Source organism: Musa acuminata, chromosome BXJ3-1 (genome assembly GCF_036884655.1).
Source record: "Musa acuminata AAA Group cultivar baxijiao chromosome BXJ3-1, Cavendish_Baxijiao_AAA, whole genome shotgun sequence".
Lineage (NCBI taxonomy): Eukaryota > Viridiplantae > Streptophyta > Magnoliopsida > Zingiberales > Musaceae > Musa > Musa acuminata.
Window position 1 is genome coordinate 5,346,296 of NC_088349.1, and position 20,550 is coordinate 5,366,845.

At 33.4% G+C, this 20,550-nt stretch overlaps 1 protein-coding gene across 2 annotated transcripts; it reads right to left on the reverse strand.

Moving 5' to 3' along the window:
* Positions 1–1,132: 1,132 nt before the first annotated feature.
* On the reverse strand, positions 1,133–18,569 carry LOC103985134 (cleavage and polyadenylation specificity factor subunit 2). Of its 2 annotated transcripts, none has more exons than XM_009402760.3 (18): positions 18,282–18,569; positions 15,594–15,762; positions 13,044–13,140; positions 12,847–12,973; positions 12,636–12,751; positions 11,820–11,914; positions 11,588–11,739; positions 7,128–7,185; positions 6,951–7,058; positions 6,375–6,624; positions 5,235–5,419; positions 4,654–4,740; positions 3,505–3,603; positions 3,215–3,346; positions 2,974–3,018; positions 1,952–2,116; positions 1,631–1,705; positions 1,133–1,412 (listed from the first exon to the last, which is right to left on the reverse strand). In XM_009402760.3, exons 1-18 carry the CDS (start codon positions 18,428–18,430, stop codon positions 1,314–1,316), a joined length of 2,208 nt encoding a protein of 735 aa, XP_009401035.2. In that variant the 5' UTR covers positions 18,431–18,569; the 3' UTR covers positions 1,133–1,313. The 2 variants fall into 2 exon arrangements, with proteins under 2 accessions (XP_009401035.2, XP_064991041.1); XM_065134969.1 differs by lacking the exon at positions 18,282–18,569 and adding an exon at positions 14,480–14,603 and having other exon boundaries at positions 15,594–15,734.
* Positions 18,570–20,550: the final 1,981 nt, after the last annotated feature.

The following is a 20,550-nucleotide window of genomic DNA, read 5'->3' on the forward strand; positions in this document are numbered from 1 at the left end:
TTATAAATAAACATATCTTAATTCATTTTCGAGTGCAATTCTATCAACTTCGACCCAACATCTCAAACTTTTGCTACTCTTCTAAGAAATCATTATAATATTATTAGTAATATTTTTTTATCATCTTTGACAAATTTTATGATTATTAGTTATCAAAATTTAAAATTTTTATGATTTATTATACGAACGAGGGTCAGATAATTAATATATTTAAATTTTATAAGATAATTATGAGATCAATAATTCTATTAAAGTGTTTAGATAATTAATATATTTAAATTTTATAAGATAATTATGAGATCAATAATTCTATTAAAGTGTTTAGATAATTAATATATTTAAATTTTATAAGATAATTATGAGATCAATAATACTTAATAGATTTGAGTATTATACAGTTAATAAACAATGTATAAAAAAAATTATATTGTCATAGATCTATAAAGTTATTATAAAAAAAATATATATTTTTATTCGTAAACAACTAGATAACGTATAGAAGATTTTAGAAACTATAAATAAAATTTTAAATACTCTGAATTTAATTAAATAAATATTTTTTATGAATATCAATAATGATAAAAGATTTCTATAATCGATCCAAAAAAAATTAGACTTATAATTTTATTATTATTGTTATTATATATTATATGAACGAAAAACAAGAGACATGAGAAAGAACCAATGAAAGCAAAAGATAGAGAAGAGGGATTAGGGCTTTAACTTGAACCAATACGTTGGTCCAAACATATTCAATGGACAAAACTGATATTTGTAAAAAAAAAAAAAAAAAAAAGAGAAGCTCCCAAATAAAAATAATTATAACTGACATTATAAGGTAAAAAAGATTATGAGAGACTTAATTTGATAAATTATTCATTATTGTTGGTAATGTCGTTTAATGTGTTATGAAGGAAGACTTTTTTTAACAATAAGAAATTTATTTTTATTTTCACTTAAAACCTTCCCTCACACCATGAAATTTCTCTATATATCCAGTGAAATGTTTTAATTAATGCAAAATTGTCATTGGTGATTTTGTAATAATATCGTTGATGATAATAAAGAAATTGTTGAAGAAAATGGTAAAAATAAAAATGACATGATGATGAAGAGATGATGACGACGACGATGATGATAATAATAATAATAATAATTGAGAGGATTTTCTACACGCAAGATTACCCATTCCACATGTTATATTGAGATTAAACATGAATGATCACCAAAATCATATGCAGCAGCGATTTCCTAAGAGTTACAAGTAAAACTGTGAATACATTACTTGTGAAACATACTCAGTCGTGCCAAACTTACAGCAAGTAGAACTGGGAATAAAGATGCTTGCGAATCTTGTAGTACTCTTCTGTCAATGGGCCTTCTATGAGAATTTGCTGACCACCAGTCCCACCCTGCAAAACAAAATTCAAGTTGTCAAAAGAACAAAATTGAGGGCTTACACAGCTCGGTTTTGACGTTAAGGCTTTTCTTTAACTAATTTCTTTAATAAGTTTACTCTCTTGCGCTGAATTCAAGAGAGTAAATTCTGCACTCACCACATGATGTCTAAATAGGTCACTAGATTTCGGAACCAAACCATCAAACGCATAAGATAAGATTTGTTGCTCACCTTCTGGCTGGCATCACTTATCTTGCGCAGAGTTACATGCTCGCCGCAGCGAAGGGCACCCCCAGTGAATTCTACCTGAAGCAAAATGTTTCGAGGTATAACAGTGAAAAATGGCTCAAGAAATGCTTTAAAAACTTCAGTTGGTTATGCGGATTCATGTTGTCAGGCACCCGAGCCTGAGTGGCATTTTCCATAATAGGTTTATCCCCAATTTATGAGGCTTTTACAATCGTAATATGGTGGCAGACTGGAAACTTTTCAAGATTCATCACATCAAATTTTCTTCTCAAAGTCACAGAAAAGAGCACGGGTATGGTATACCTGGACACCTTGGCTAGCAAGGAACTGCTTGAAATCTGCCAGTTTCAGATCTCCTATGAGAACAGATTTGTGGGTTGGAGGAGCTGAAGAAAGTGGAAGGAGAGTGAGCATGTCATTGGTCTTTCCAACTTCAGCATCAACCCATGCAATCTCATAGTCACCCAGCTGTAAGCGTTAGCAATTTTCAGAGAATTTAATTGCATTAACCATTAAAGATAAGTGGACACTGAATGTTCACAAGTCGTCAAACTCGAGATTGATGAGGCAGCACAACTTTTAGATCTACCATAAAGCAAGCAGCAATATATTTGCATGATAATGAACTTGAACAGATACGCAAAAAAGGAATGCACCCATTTCATACAACCACAAAGCATATTTTACATTCATGTCCAGTGTACTATCCTTATATAAACAACAGCTTATCATCCCCAAAATAACGTAATAGAACCCACAAAGTTACTAACACTTGATCGTCCAGCTCTAGGATATCAAAGAGCAGGATAGTTGCCCCAGACTCATCAAGTTCTGTTTTCACTCAAAACTCGGCCCAAAGGAAATAAATATTTAACTAGAAAAACTCTTAATAAGTCACCCTCCATCTTCCTAAAAAGGAGATGAATTCACTTTTTAGATTCACTGTCGAGGAAGTTCAATGTTATCAGACAACTGCCAACAAATATTTTATTTTTCTCCCCAAGATGATGAACAGAAAGCACACAACTCTGTGACCTAGTTTTTAACCTGAACCATACCCTCTTTTAGTCAATGCAGTGAGCTCCAGCAACAACTGCTACTGTTATAACAGGATCAGTTTAACTGCTATTAACTTTGCCCCCAAAAAATTAATAAGATTAATACAATTTCAATCAAATTTAAGTATTCAGTGCCTTTAGTTTCCTGAAAGCATCATTTACCACAAAGATTGAAACCATTGAGCATCAGGAAGACAAAAAAATATGCTTAACTAGTATTAAGGAAAGGTAAGGACAATGGCTCAGAATAGCATATGACATCCTCACCTTCTTAAGAAGAACATTACTCATTAGCCTATCTGAAAGCTGCACCTGTTTTCATATGAAAAGCAAATAAAGCATTAGATTTGAGATTCTATATAAACTATAATTAGCTACAATTTGCACTACACCCGTCCCCCCCTCCCCCAACCCCAAAAAAAATAAAAATAAAAAACAAAACAAAGAAATAAAATAAAAAATCCACACTACGCTGGAAAAGAAAAAAAAACTTATGCAGGATGTTTACCTTATAAGCACACAAATCAGAGGTAACATCAATTGTTTCTTCAATATGCGGAGCATAAACATGGGGGCAAACATGTTTTATGCAGTGTTGTTTCAAATGCTCAGTGGCTTCTGCTGATCCATGTACTAAAACCTAAAATAACAATTCATGAATCTTTTAGTCACTGAATTTTTCGAATGTACATAATGAGAGCACAAAATAAATTGCAGCAGAAAATGATGACATCATGAAATGAAGATCTTAGATAATGATAGAAATAAAACTTGTTTCTCAAAGCTTTTGTGACATACAAGTTTCAAGGGAGCCACATGAGATATGATTGATTTAACAGAGCGTCCATCAGACCGACCTTCAAAATCCATATAAGTCAATCCACACTTAACTTGCACCTGAAATAACAAGAGAAAGTTTCAATATGTAATCTACATGAATGGAAGTCAGAATCATAAAAGGAGCAATCAACAAAATCATCTCTAGAAGAAGGCCTCAGTATGGGAAATCATTATATGACTTCATGAGTCAAATCATGAAACTTGAAGAAATCTTCAAACTTGGTTTATTGAGCCTATTTTAGGGTTTAAGAAAGCAGGAGTCCTCTAATTTATTGGCACTGATCCCCACTTTGTCAACTTCTTCACAATACCATGATCAACATGAAAAAGCAACATGTTGATAAAAAAACAGAAGTTACGAGGCTAAAATTTGCAAAAGCCACCAAAAACAAAAATAGAAGAAATAGATTCAAAACCCTAACAAGAATAATATTTTGAAACAATAACAAATAGTAATATGTCCCAACTATCTGTGATCAACTTCATGTTTAGATAAGCCTCTCTTGTTTTATCTTCTATAGGAGTTACTCCTATTGTTTGAATGAAAGCATTTCTTAGATAGAGATAGTCTGATGGTCTTATTTATTATCAAATAACGTCCGTACCAAATTAGTTAACCATTTTGAAAACACTCCATATATGGTCATCAAACTTCTTAAAAAGCACAATCATTCATAACTGAAGAAGTATACTCCAACAAAGGAAAAAAAAGAGAATGCCTATCTGGGTAATGATTATATATATAAGATATATAGTTATAGAAGCAAGATGTCCAAGGATCCAATTGTTCCATGAAGCTAAAATCAATTCCTCCAACACATCAAAGAGATGAACTTTATTCATTAAAAACAAACTAGGTTCAAGATCATGCCTCCTCAAAACTACAAGGAATATAGTTTGCGACAATGGAAAAAAAAGAAAACAAGTTCTGGATGCAACTTTGGGTAACTTACACGCATTCTTTCCCACAATATCAAGAGAAGCATCAGTCAGATGCTAAGGCCATCAAGACTTACTAGTTTTAACCACATAAATGCAGAACTATTAGTGAAATAGCATGTCCAGACACATAAATTAATAAATTAAATAACAGTAAGGAGGGCGTACCGTTATTTCATTTGAAATGACTTTAGAAGGAGCTGAATCAAGGAGTAGATGTGCTGAGCCTTCCTCGAGTTTACCATCGAGATCTCCCTACAGACAGCAAAGTAATCATTGTAACCAACAAACTAAAGCCACAAAATTAGGAGTCGCTACTTCAACCAACTCATAACTGTTAACTAAGCCGATTAGATTCAACAAAAGAAAGTCATGATAACACTTTCTTATTAAGAGTCTTTAGATGGTCAAATTCAAAAGAGTTAACTCGAGATATAAGGACATAAATCTAGAAGGAAATCAATGAAAAGAAAAACCTTGAAAAGTCAAAATCAGAAAAGAACCAGATATTTCTACTTAAATGAGCCAGTGGAACTTAGTTGTTATAAAGCAATCTTATAATAAGAAAGCATGCAACATCAAGTTCAAGAAAAAGAGATTAAAATTATAAAGCTAAACCAAGAATATTGAAGAAAATAAGAACATGAAAAATTTTATGCACTGAGCTGACACGATGATGCATATGATAATATTTTTCAGAATTGTCCAAATAACCCCCTATCCAACCTGCTTGATCTGTTGAAACTTACCTGCATTAATGCTTGATCCTGGTCTTCTTCCTTCATTATGTAGTCATCAGGATTGATAACCTCACCATAGTCATCCCATTCAGCTTTTGTCTCGAAGAATGGAAACATTGGGGCAACACTTGTAGCCGGAGGGATAAATCCATCAATGAAAATGTCCAGATGCCCACTGGAACGTGAACCAGAGGCTAAAAGGTTCATTGCAAAACAAAGCACATGTTAGAGGATCCTAAGTCCTACATAAGAACAGAATAATAGTGGAATGAGCATAATGAAGACAACTGCATATGCACTATGACCATAGCAGATCATTATCGAATACTTCTCCCAAAATAACAAGATCTGAAATTAATATAGCTTGCTGCAGATCCAATAAAAACCTTGAAAATATGACAACCCGTTGAATCTGGTGTCTAGTACCTACTGACAGAAGATTTAGGTAAGATGTCCTGAAATCTGCAAGGTTGGGACATGGGAGATTGCATCCTCCAGATCCACATTTTTAGCTGCATTTTAAACTCATAACCAAGGAGATATCTTCCGCGTAACCCAAATCAGTAGGAGTCTAGAATAAAGTGACAAGCTCTATCTCAAAAAATAATGTTAACTTCACAGACATCAATGTTTACATCTACTAAGATGAGAACCTAAATGAGGGTGAGATATTTAGAATACTTAGACATGACACACAAAGAGCCAAACCGGACTATGGGTACAGAGTACAGATTGTTTGATGACTTCAAAACAGCCACTTTACATTATTTAGAATCAACTTTTAACATGTTTGAAGTTTTTTACCAATCACTATCAGTGGCATTTCATGTAATTTATAGTTCTAGTATATATATATATATATATATATATATATATATAGGCAATGGAGACAAAAAGATACACTAGCTAATAATCTCTAGTACTTGCTGAGAATATAAAATTGCATAAGAATCTTCCTGCTGCACCATAGTTCAGATGCAAATGCAGTCACCTCCAATATCAAAACAGATATTTACCAAAGGTTAGAGTGCATGTAACAATGAACATCCATACAAATAAATAATATTGGCTAGACATAAGACAGATTACAGTACTTGACAAAAGGATAAAGGGGGATGAACAATAATTGCAGAATTAAGATAGCCATACCACTGGAAATATGTGATGAGCTAACATCAATCACCATTGGATCAGCTACATTAGCATCTGATCCATGAGATGCCCTTAGTTCCTCCTCTTTGCTGAGAGTAACTTTCAAGGCTTCTTCTTTTTTTATTCGATTTTGCTCTTCTTCATAAGCTTTTAACTCATCACCAACTAAAGGAACCCTCTTGCTCAAAGTAACCTTTACGGCTTTGGGAGGTGGATCAACTTGTAGCATGCGAGCAAGTGTGCCAAACTGAAATATAATAGGGAAAGCAAAGAATTACAAATACAACATATGCAAGTCAGCGATTTATAGAACTTGGAAGTCAGAGATTATGCAACATACAAAACCATATATGTGCATAATTAGAAATTCAACTGAAAAAACATGTGACAAAAATATGCATAAAGTAGCAAAACAAGCATCAAATTAGTAGAACAGTCAAGAATCATTCAACTCTTTGATATCACAATTACCTATCCTACTAACCCAGTATATTCAATCTTGCTGGAACTTTTTGTAAAACCAGCAATAAAGCACACAATAATCAACAGTCTGCAGTGGTCAAGACAATGTACCTGGCCTTTTTCAGTGAAAAGCACCAGGTTCTTTGCTTCAGTTGCCCATTCAACAAATATGTCATGTGAGAAACCTACCTCCAAACTGGCCATCGATGCTAGAACAACCTAGAAAAGGCACATTAACTTCCTCTCTGAATAGAAATCATCCACTGGACAATTAAAAGAAAAACATACCTTTGGAACCTCAGCAATTTTCTCAAGCTCACTCTTATTGATTATAAGATTGACATGCCTATAAGTAAAAGATATTAGAAACTATTAAAAAAGTATAACTGCTATAAGCTGAAATTTATTATTGCTCATTAGCTGAATTGACAAAATAAACAAATTAAAGATGATAGTCTGTCTCATCAGCTCTATTTGTCTTATAATATTAACTAAAATCTTCTATAAATGAAGCTGTATATGTGTTGTATGTTTTAGTTTTTTTGTATGCCTTATTTGATGTGACAAAGAACAATGCACACCAAAACAATCACTTTTTCAAGTCAATATCAATTAAGTGCTCAGACTGCCATCGGTATTAGGCAGACTGTCACAGACAAAGTTCTAAACAAGATGTTTAATGTAATACTTATGTATGTCCGTGTCTTTTTGTTTATTCATGCTTTGCACAGCATGTAGAGGAACGGTCGAAAGCTTCACAACCCCATTTTAGTTGGGTTTGGTGGCCTTCTTAGGCTTATTAATAAAGGTTATGTCATGTGGGCACTTGTGAGAGATATTCGGTCTGTAGTGGACAATTTTGACCTTTGTTGTGCAACCATTCAGAGCTTGTAAAGTCTATTTGTAATTTGCATTGTCTATGAAGTGTTTTCGGAAATGTTTACTTGTGGATCCCGAGTGAAGCGCTTTCTCTAACCCGTTTTCTTTTTTGTAGGTCCTAAGGGACCATGGGAGGTTTCGGGGAGGCTGACCTTTGCGGACGGACACACAATGGTGCCGCATGACTTAGGCAAAACTAGCTAAGTCCGTGACAAGACAGCCAAACAGTGGGTGACCTAGCAAATCATATGTTCCCTGTCTCTGGAAAAGTCAAGTGTATTGCTAGATTGAAAACAAACCACAAGTCTTCCTTATACACATACATTTTCTGTCAACAATGAATATGTGAATGCGGTTGACAAAGGTGAGTTAAACGGGTTCATCAGTCGAAAAATATTGAATGGAAGTTTAAGAAGAAAGAGAACTATTAGGGATTTAATTAACTCTGTTTATATGCCCTGCCTTCAGTCCTATATTCATGTCCATCATCTTCTTGCATAAGGGATCAATAACAACTATCGCAAAAAAAGGTTCAAATTTTCCATCTACAAGTGATCCAATTAAATCCTAGAGGAAATGGTAATGAAGTGAAGTGTTATGTACTGATGAATATAACCACAGCGCTAATAACAAGGTCACTGGTCACTAGCATGATTGAAAACTCACCGAGGTCCAAAACTAATTCTCCTCTCAGATATACAGTTAAAAATGCAACCCTAAGAGTAAAAAATAACCACCAGATTGACATTGAAAATTTAGAATTTGGATACTAGCCATCCACAGGCTATGAGCATAATAAGGTTTTCAAGTTCAGGTAGCAAATCCAGGAACTTTAATGAGTCGGACCTCTCCAAATAATCCATGCACAATAATGACTTGACATCAGCATCAATTTTTAACTCAAAACTATATTTATGCTAAAGAGAATAATTTCTAGATAATAATGGTTAGGTTCATTGATCTAGAATTAGCTGAATATGGTTAGAGCTTAGAAGTATTAGACTCCTAATAATAATGCACAATATGTTTTGTTCAAAACAAAAGGATCTAGTATGAGACTCTTAAAGACTGTTGTCAACAAAAGATTCTCTCAAAATCATCTGCTACACGTCATTATCTCAGCTCAATTTCTACAGTGTAAAAAAATTCCTTATTCAAATTATGACGTAATTTGCCCATCCTTTTGTTTGTTATGTTTGTAAGAAAATAAGACATGACAATCCAAAATGAATACCCAGTTCCTGGATCAACTTGTTAAAATCAATTGGGAACACATTATTCAAGAAACTGAAACATTTTGGGTGTTTCTACTTAACTTCCTGGTGGAGGCCACAAGAAAAGACAAGACTGTCTAAAAAAGCATCTAATGAGAAGTAGAAAGTTAATAGCAATGCTAAGTCCCCCTTTAGTACAACTATTCTCATCTCTTTTTTATACTCATAAGTCATAATTAAGAAGCACTGATTCTGAAACAAAATATGTCTGATGGTTTTCTTTTTATTGCTTCTTAAACTGTAATAAATTTTAAATATTTCTTAAAACTCTTTTTTTTAATATTTAGAACATCAAAGGCAACCTCCTTTATCACCACAACCACCACCAACCTCACTAGCACATCAGCATATATTTCTTAAAACTGCAGCATCAAGACCATCACCATCATCCTCGCTTCCATCTTGCATTACCACCACTATTATTGTTGCAGTCATACGTTCACCAAGAAATGTCATAAAGCTCCCTATCAATTTAACCACTCCAAAACATAATGGCAAAGAAATGTTAATAACCAGAACAATTTATGTCTAAACTATCACCGCTTTCAAATGTGATTAAAACATAGCATTATATTCCATCTTCTATATTTTATAAATGAATTTTCTTTTCATTTTGGAAGAACCTTTCATAAGGAGAAAAAAAAAATATCTACCATGGAATATTGGAGATTGGTTTCTTTTCTATGGTGACATCTACATGGTAACCGACTTTATAAGAGAAAAGAATTATTCATTGCACTTATCAACTGAGGTTATATTGTTAACTTACCTCTCTAAATTTATAGTTTTCATGAGAAAGGGAATGTATTAAATAAAACATAAAAAACATCTAAAATCTCTAAATAATACTTCCTCCTCCCATTTATATATCATTAAACAATAGCACATATATTCGATCTGTTAAATTTTATGAAGGTTTTGTACTTTAAGCAAGTATTTGCAATCAGAAATAGGTTCCATCACTAGAAGGAAACTTATTAGAAGCTATCTTTCAGATGCTTGGCTTGACTTATCTTCCAGATAAACAATCATATCTATTTATAAGAAATAGTTCTCAACTAATCACTTTCATTTTTGGTTATTTTCTGATCTTTAATTCATTCAAACAGTAAGAAACAAGACCAATTAGCAAGCCCACGATGATGAATCTTTAATCAACTTGAATACTCAGGAATTAATCTTCAATTGGATGTTATTGCATCCATATTACAGAAAATTACAAGGCACAAACCATAGTTCACCATATCAGCCGATTCTAAAATAAATCACCTGATCCAGATTGGTATCGACCATGACCAATCTGATTTTGTCCAATTATTCAGCTTAATGCTAGAATTCAGATAAAATTGACTAATCTGAAATGGAGTTGGACAATTTGTCTAATGGAGTTGGACAATTTGTCTACCTCAAAAGATTAACAAGAAGACTAGCAAAAGGAGGTAACAGCTCCCACGCATGGAAGTCATAGAAGGGAAAAAAAAAAAAAAAAAGCTTGTCAAGGAAGCAAAGGATGGGGAAAAAAAAGACAAAAAGAAAATTCTGTTGACTTTGAAGAAAAGTATAAAACACCACTGTCATTGTGTTTGCCATCAGTTGTTGTATCTATCATCTGCCGTCGCCCATCATCCACTGCCACATGAGACAAAGGGGAAAATGGTAGATGGAAAAGGGAAGGGAGAGAGTAGTTCATAATTTCTTAAGGGAATATAGACATGATAGAGAGTGGAGATGCCATGAGATGAGGAAGAAATCATGAATCTAACAAGTGCTCTCTTCTAAAAGAACATTATTTTTTATTTGTCATTCATTATGTGATGCCACAATGTGCATGTAACTTATTACAATACTATATTTGCATGACATGTATAATATTTAATTCATAATACATATATCATAGTTATTTTCTAAAAGGTTATCTCCATTATTCTTCATCATTATCTTTTATATTTCTATAAATCTGGAGATCTTATAGAATATGAAGGCAAAAAATCATCTGTAACATATTTTTCAATCACAAATTAATGTTTTTTTGCTAATGTTAATGATTTTTCCTTTTTTTATCATCCCTATATTCTTGGCTGCTCCCAGCCCAACAAACTCAATTCAGCCAATCTCAACCAAATCAGTCTTGGCCGATCTCGATCCTGAAACCTTGGCATAATTGATGTGTTAAACCTCTTATTTCCCCTTCTCTATTTAATCATAAGCTTGTATCTTTTGGTCAGACAAATAGTGCCAAGTAGTATATTATTTATTAATTTTCTTACAGAGTCACAAACTCCTCTATTTTTCAAATATAGCAAACATGGTGTCACAATTCATATTTCTATAAAAGGAGAATGATAAAGTTTAGAACATCATAATGTACTTAGCCTTTACTCCTCTTATTGTTTGCTAAGTAGAAGATTGTAGCAGCATATTTAAAACATGGTATTAAAAAATCTCATGTACATTCATGCATGTGTTATCGTAGAAAATTTTACCACAGAGAACTGGACCAGAAGGATAACATGATTAAAGATGAATGTATTACATGCAGATCAATTTTCAACAACTAATGACAAATTTGGTTCCATGATCTAAAAGAAAGCTTACTTCAATAAGAAGGCATTATCACGAGTATGTTCGAATGATTTTGCAATAGAATCACTCATCCACTCAAGGAAACTCTTCACATAGTCAATTGTACTCGTGGCCACATTTGTCAGAAAGAAAATAGGAAAACTTAAATGCTGCTGTGCCCAATACTGCACTCACACAACATTGGATGTTAAAAAACCGTCAAACTAAAGCAGATAGACAATAGGAATTCGAAAGAGTGACTAACATGTTCCAATATCAAAATAAGTTCCAGTGCTCTTCCTGCGGTCTCAACTGGAAGCAGTACATTTCCATCTGCCCTCAGGGCCTTTAGTATTGCCTCTGAAGTAAAAAGAGAAATGGATTACCTTAGAAAAATATTTAAGTAGATCAAGGAATTATTATATAGGAAATGACAAAAGTGACAGGCCACGAGTTGCAAGAAAATTGTTTAACATGTACCATATTTAAAGTTCGATCAATAAGGGTCACATAAATACAATAATAGGGATTCACACCAAATCACCTAAAGTTGATTTTTTACCTCAAGAGTGTATTGCATGTCTGGGCTATCATGAATATAACATGTTCAAACATCATCAGACCAATCGTTCCAGAAATTGTTTAACATGTACAATATTTAAACTTCGATCAATAAGGGCCACATACATACAATAATAGTTATTCACACCAAATCACCTAAAGCTGATTTTTTTACCTCTAGAATGTATTGCATATCTGGGCTATCATGAATACAACATGTTCAAACATCATCAGACCAGTCATTCCAGAAATTATGGACTGGTAGATACCACACCTCATATTAGTGCATTTTCAAGACTATTTCACTAGTAAAAATTGAAAGCAACTTTAACGCGTGTTTAAAAGGAAGAATGTAGCAATTAACTCGAAAGAAATACAAAAATATGAAAAATGAATATGTCCCCATTTTTTGCTTTAATCACAAACTAAGTTTCAACTTTCAAGTACTACCACTTCAGATGGTGTATAGCGAACTATAAAAGAAGATAATTCTATCAGGTGGCATTGATGAGAAAGATACCAATGAACTCTTGATCCCTTTGACGTTTGTAGAGCTGATTGTTCAAAGCATTATAAGCATCTGTTATCAGAACAGCTGGCCGCACAAAAGACTCCAGAACAGTGCCGTTCAAGTGACTAACAAACTAAATCAGTTAGCTAATTTATACTCCAAAAACTGTTTTGCCTATATCTTTATTTCACACAAGAATCAAGAGAATGCACCATATTACCGCTCTTTCCGATGATTAAAGTCAACAGCATAGACCACATCCTCCCCATCCTTTGTTATCTTCCAGACTGTACCTCCCAGAAGATGTCCCGTCACATGGGGAGCAATAACAATACCCTCTCCTTTATCTATAACCAAACATATCAGTAACATCTCTTCCATTCATAAGGTTGAACATAAAATTGTTTTGATTAATACCAGAAAGATGACAACTCTGGGAGTATGTGAGCCTAGTAACATTTTGGAAGGCAGTATCAATGTCATCCAGCATGAACAAGTCAAAATCCGAGATTTGCTGCAAATGAGTAAAAGGGAAAGGTATAACTAATAGAATTAACAGCTGCAAACAAGACCAAAAGTGCTTAACATGTAGCAGGGAATACAATATTGAGATTCAAAAGATAAACATGTAAAAAAAAAGAGATCAAGAAAGGAAAACTTTGGCATGTTAATATTGCACATCATGCAGGAAAGTCATATCAAACAAGCAATAGACCCCAAACATAAACAACATCAAATTTATTTTCCTTTTTTCTGAATTAGCTTTGTTGTATGTATGTTGAAATCACATATCAGATCAACCTATGGAAAAATATGGCATAGACAAATTATCTATTAAGATTTATTTCTTCTTGCAGACAGGAGTAACAAGTGTCCACAAAAACTTATCAACCATATTTGTTTCCTTCATCAATTAGTGCAAAAAACTGAAGTGATGCAGGAGCCATTTAGTTTATATGTTATTTGAATAAATTTTATTAGTTAGAGGTATTTTGCATATGTCATAAGTTGTCAGATGACAACATCTACTCAAGGTGAAGAAAAATGAAACAAATGCAGAAAAGAGTGGAAGAAATCAAATTCGTTATTGATTGAAAATTGCAAATCTTGATGGAAGATTTTAAAAATTCATCCCTACAAATATGGAAGTCTATCAATAAATAATATCATCAAACAAACGAAGGTTGTCCTTCAAATCAAGTCAAGAATATTATCTTTTTCGAAGGAAAGAACAAATCATATATTTGATTTGATGTCATTGTAATTTTTCTTATTTCTGTAATTTCCTTTTTATTCTTGTACTTGAGCCTATAAAAAGGGGATAGAACATTGTAATGCATGGATTACAGATGAATCAAAGAATCATGTTTTTTCCCACCTTATGTGTGAATGGTGCGAGCCCACAATTATGTTTCCGATGGTATAATTCCATCATCCGCGAGTCAAACGTGCGGAGGTGCTAGGCTTTCATCCTAGAGGTTCACTCCTTGTGCCTGAGCAAGTTTGGTAGTTTCCCCTTTGTCTTCCTATTATTTTTCAATTACTCTCTTTTTGGTTCTTCTATTATCAAGAAAAAAATCTGTTACCACTCATCATACATCATGAAGCTAATGAATTTAACTATTATGAATGAGTCTTGTAAATAAAGGAATCTTACATCTCTGTCACTACAGGAGATTCTTAATATTAATTTTGAACTTGAGACAGTACCATTCAAAGGTTTTGCAAGCACTCCATCTGCATGCTCGGAAGTTTCTCAAAATGCAAGAATGCTATGTAGCATGTACAAAGAAGATACTGATTTTGACAGTGAATACAAGTGTGCCTCTATACTCTTGAGTATTGTACATTACCTCATGTATTATGCATCAGAAGTGCCTTACATCAAATTTCTTTGTTGGCATGCCTCCACACTTAGCATGTATACCAAAGGATCACATTGGCATGGTACATACTGGCAAGTGGTGACAGGCATAGCTGCAGCATTTGAGGATAGAGCATCAAGAAGAACCAAAAAAACAATAACAAAGGGTGATTTGCAATTAGGAAGAGGAAGATGGGATGGGTAGAAAAAGAAGTAAGAGAACAAGAAACAAAAGGAAAAGAAGTACAAAAATCAGCAACTGGACATTAAGACAAGGAGAAGAATAGAAAGGAAGAGAAAGAAATCATGTTAAAGTTGGAATTATAACCTCACTTTTTTCCCTCAGACACTTGACCTTCACAAATGGCTCTGGCAAGTAATTTGTATGCCTTTATAGATAACATGAATATTTTTCATAGTCTAAGAAGGGATAAAGGAAAACTAATAAAACAAGCATCTTTCATCACATGAGCCATTAGTCAAAGTGCACAAGCCACAAAGATTGTAACTTTAGCATGCCTTTGTGAAGCTTCCGGGCCCCAAATGATACAGGATATGGTTTCACCTCTTTTCATGTTTTTACAACACTGCTTCAGGGAACTCTATGTTTCAGAATCTCTTAATGTAACAAATAGAGACATAAAATTGTACAATGATATTATTGTATAATGTCAATGCATAGACATGGAACTCAAGTCAAACTAATAGGCACCCATAGTTCTAACATGCTAAGTACTGAATCATATTACAACACTCTTTAACTTAGCATATTCAAAGACAAAATTATTATCTAAACTAATGAGTATTCATTCACTTATAAAGAGAATGCATAAGAAGCTTGTTATTCAAACAGACAAACATGGAACTTTATTATACAGGCATCCTTTTCTAGTAGACATCACATTCGGAGATAATAAAAATAGATATAGACATAGCCACCAAAAATGTTTTTCTTAGTGAAAAAACTGAGACATTTGATCTTTTTTTTCACAAAAAGGAGGAAACAACCCTCTTAACTACGATCTGCACATTTTAGGAAGCTATCGATGAGACATTATGAGATGTAGTGGATAATAAATCTCTGATCTGGAGAGAGCACTTACTCTTCGGGAAAGGTAGTGATCGTACATGGTCAAAAGACCAAGTCTATATACAGGCTCTGTTGAATAAACTGGAGAAGTTAACCCAAGATGCTTCATGGCATATGGCAAAGCACCTAGATGAAGAACATCCGGATGTGAAAGTAAGACAGCATCTACTTTTGTTGATACCCTGCATTCTCAGGCAACATTTTCTAGTGAGTAGAATCACAATCATCTTTAGGGTCTCAGGAAAATAGCAAACAACCGTCCAAAGATGGACAAAAAATAGTGTAGCTATTTTGTCATGTGCAAATGTACAAGAAACATTGTAAAAATAAAATTGCAAAAACTTTATGTTGTATGTTTTTCCAAATATCTTTATGTTGATTTACATTCCAACACATGTTTAGCTTTTTAATTCACAAGGCTGTTAACTCCTGAGCTTCAAGTACTATTCTCTTTTCTTCTCTCCAGGTCTCATAAGAAAACTAATCTCTGTGAAACTATTTGGTTTTTGAAGCAGTAACTTCTTATTCTGAAATCACCAAAGAGGTTGAGTTGGGCTAAAAATAATTAGAATAGTCAAATTACTTAATTTTCCACAAATGTCACACAGTTAATTGAAAGCAAGAATCCATCTTCCCAGGATCTAAGAACAAGAAACCTCTGGTTTATAAGAAATAAACGTCATACTTCTTTATTTTAGCCAGAAAACAAAAAAGAGATGGTAGCATGGCTGAAAATACTAAGTGGGAAGAATTTTAGTCTTATTCAAGCACTATATACACTGATAATTGAAATCAATGACAAATTTAAATTTTAGTAATTGCACAAAAAAAATGTCTTTTTAATGATTTGGCTAAAATATTATATTGATACATTCTATCGATTCACTTTGTCATTTAACAATCACTTGCAGAAGTTTTAAACTACTAAATTGTAGAAGCTAACATGTCTTTGTTCTTTCTCATTGAATACAGATGATCATGCTCCAATACAGCTAAGAGACAATCCAGAATAGAACAATAAGCCAGCCTCTGCAACAAGCTACAGCACATTAATGAGGTTTTTGTTGATTTTCTTTGACAATTTCCAGACTATTACTACAAAAAGAAACTTTCAGAATAAACACCATACAACTCAGTGTCCCAAAAAGAATTCTATCACATTTGCACAGGTTACACCTGCCACATACAAATTAGGAAATCTATGATCATGATGCATCAAAGTTATGGACATTGGGTTGAGTTAATTGAAATAATTGTTTAAGATGTTGGGTCTACCTCCTTTTGTTATGTTTGTTTCGACCTAGATCCTAGAGATCCCATTAATTGGCTCCTATTTTTGTGTTTGTTGAATTGGTAGACTCTGTTATAAATGAATAATAGGAGAACCTAATCTCACTAATAAGCTCATCTATATGTCAAGGTTCCTCTAGGATCGATTCCTGTAATGCACTACAGTTAAAGATTGTATGTTTCTAAAGAAAAGTCTATGAAGGGCAAACCCAATGCACGGCTCTGGCTAATGCGAGATCTAAAAAGGTCAATATGCATGGCCTTACCCTTATGAGTAGATAGGTTGTTTCCACAATTCAAATCCGTCTCACTCAGGTTGTAAAGAAACAACCTTACCATTGCATCATTATAAAATCTTAGTTAGAATCAGCAAACCCCTTTATGTAATCTTTAGGGGTATTATAATGGTCAGCGAACCCCTCCGTCACATACACACCTACAAAGAACACAGACAGGCAAAAACATTCTTAGTCTCTTTCTCCTATACCCCTCTTACATATTTTGGTTGTCAATGTATTTGCAATACCACTAGTAGGATCCCTGGAATGAACTTATATTTATTTGTGTGACCTCCAATTGGACAGAAGGCTACAAAATCAGCATTTCAGCTGTTATTAGTTATGTTGCTATTTTATGTACCTAGAAACATCATGGTCCTACTCTTTCAACACAACAATGGGATGAGTAGCCATATATAAGTCTACCAGTGCCAAATCTGCTGCTATAAGTAGCACTAAGTCATCATACTTGTCATAAAGGCCTATATATACCTAGATATACTTTTCTTAAAATCTTGTAAAATACAAGTCTAAGAGAGTCACTAAACTTTCTATTCCTTTCAAGGTGTCACAAGATGTCCTCAAATTTAAGTCTGGCCAACATTTAGAGCTCGGAAAAGCATAATGCCGAATTTGGTGTTTCTGAAGTTGTAATTAAGAACTGAAAGTTATCACAGAGGGAAGTACCTTTTGACTGTAGTAAATCCAAATACGTATCTTAAAAGACATGATACCACTGAAAGAACAAACATGTTTTAGTGTGAAAGACACCTTCTTGGAAAGATATATATGCCCTAAATTGGCGAAGGGATCATGAGTAATACAATGGACCCCTTAGCAACTATGTAGGCGAAGCCAGTTTCACATTCCTCTTGCTATTCTTCTCCTTGTTTTAGCTCAGATATTTCAGGCCTTTAAAGTCTTTCAACTTTCAGTTTTAGATGCATCTGAAGTGCATCAAGAAATCCCTAGAACGTAAAAGACCTCTCAGTCCCTTAATTAAACTGGGGATCCCGCAACGTTACTTTGAACATTTGATCACGAAGTTCTCCCGATCACAATACATGCTTAGAAATCCATCAGAAAGAATGCGGGAGAAGCCTAGGAGAAGAAGTGGCGACATTAAATCATACCTGGAGAGGGGTTGGAGGAGGTTTGGATCGAAGTGGTCGTTCCATCCGCAGTCCATTAGGAAGTTGAACCCATCGATGGAGAGCAAGTAGCACAACGGGTTCTCGCTGTAGACCCCGCAGAGAGGCGTCACCTGAACCGAAGTACCCATTGTCGTCGATGGATCTATCGATGGGGAGAAGTCGGCGAGGGATCGGTAAGGTCGGAGAGGTTTAGCCGAGGGGAAGGGTTTTGTGGATGCCCTGCCCGAGCCAAGGGATTCGATGCAAGGACCAGAGCACGGGTGTGAGTCCCCCACAGATAGTAGCACTCGTCTGCTGCTCGACTAACGGTCCAATATAATACACCGCACGAGCATTGCACGTGCTATATATATATATATATATATATATATATATATATATATATATATATATATATATATATATATATATATATATATATATATATATATATATATATATATAAGATGTTGTCTTATCTAAAAGAATTAAGTGAAAAATACTTGTAGATTTAGCTAGTAATATGAACATAATATAAAGTTATATTGAACAATCAATTAAAATATGACAAGGGATCTGACTGACATGCCATTTTGTATTGGAAGATGATGAAGCATCAAATAAATATTTCATTTCAGTATGATATTGACAGAGAAATATCTCTCATTAAGTTGCCTAATATTTGGTAATGATGTTAACAAAACCAATACTATAAATAGTCTTTTAGGTATGTTCTTACTAATCATTTTTGAACAAGAATTTCTTAGAAGACTTTTCCACTTCGATTAATAAAAAATTATTTTATTATTAGAAGGATATTACTACATGAACCCTCTGCATCGTCTTTTATATAAATAAATTGAAAATAAGATATGAGATTTTATTGAGATATGAGATTTTTTTTTTGTCCTAAAATGGGATATTGGATGTAAAGAAATGGGATATGTAAGGAAATATAGAGAGTGATAATGTTATGTTCGTTCGTGGTAGGATAAGAAAACATACTAAACAAATGATTCATCTAAAATATTCCTCTTATATATAATGCATCAATATACAAATATCAAAACATCGAACGTGCTTAAAACGTCTCTCTCATTTTATGATCATCCCGAATATTAAAAAAATATTTAAAAGTATATGATAGTTCAAATATTTTTTTTGTACATAATATATTGGTTTATGATAAGAAAACGTTCGAAACGTTAACGCTCCAAAAGCTTTTCGTTTACATAATTCATCTACTAAATATTAAAAAAATATTTAAAATATTTGACTCACCCTAGCGCAAGATATATCTCTATTTAAGACACTACTTAACCAATTATGATATAGATAACAACCATCAAAGTATTGAGATAGACATTATGCTCAAGGATAAACAAGTTTTTCTTAAAGCATAATGGATTGAAGCAATGATCTGAGACTTGATCGGATCCCGCATTAAATTACTTAATATTTTATATGATCTTTTGTTTTAAATTTACTAATCTTGGTCTTATCGGAGGCACCATTAACACGGTCTTTTGCAATAACGAAGTAAAACGAAATATAAGATATGAGTTTTTCTTTTTTAATCTGGAGACTAAAAGTAAAATATGGTATCGTATTTTTTCTAATCTTCGTATTTTTTATTCTCGAAATAAAACGGGATATAGGATAAGCATTGTGGGCTTTTCACTATGCTCAAATCAAAATACGATACTAGATTTTTTGTCCTCTAATAAAATTCAATCCAAATCAATTACATTTCTTTTTCTTTTTCATTTATCATATTATTTGAAAAATAAATAAGAACGAATCAATTTCATCATATCGAGTTCACAACCAACCAACCACACAAACAATCGAATGAAACGATGCAAAAAGTCTTCCTCGAGTAAACGCTCATCCAATCTTGTGCCATCTCAACCGTTCCTTGAAGCTGACATGGTTTCACCGAAGACTACCCGCAATTCAATTACAGATATATGCAACAAAGAAATCATTGTTAAGATTCGTGCATCAAATGCTGGGGTTGTATTGAGATGTTTCCATGCAAATATTCTTGAAAAGTAGAAAATAATTAGTAGGCATAGTAATACTAATAAAAAAAATGAAATCAAAACTAACCACAAATTCTATAAGATCAACGATCAACCCAACTGTAAAGTTTATTATTTGTGGTCAAAATGAAATATATTCTTACGTGAAATGGGACAGACCCAACTTAAATAAAACACATTCAGGAAATAAGTTGGGTTTAGTATTAATATTCTATAGGAGTTAA

Coding starts and splice junctions, on each gene's coding strand:
- LOC103985134 (XM_009402760.3), bottom strand. CDS start 18,430: ATGGGTACTTCGGTTCAGGTGACGCCTCTCTGCGGGGTCTACAGCGAG. Junction 6,625..6,950: donor TTTTCACTGAAAAAGGCCAG/GTACATTGTCTT, acceptor ATTATATTTCAG/TTTGGCACACTTGCTCGCAT. Junction 4,741..5,234: donor AGGATCAAGCATTAATGCAG/GTAAGTTTCAAC, acceptor TGCTGTCTGTAG/GGAGATCTCGATGGTAAACT.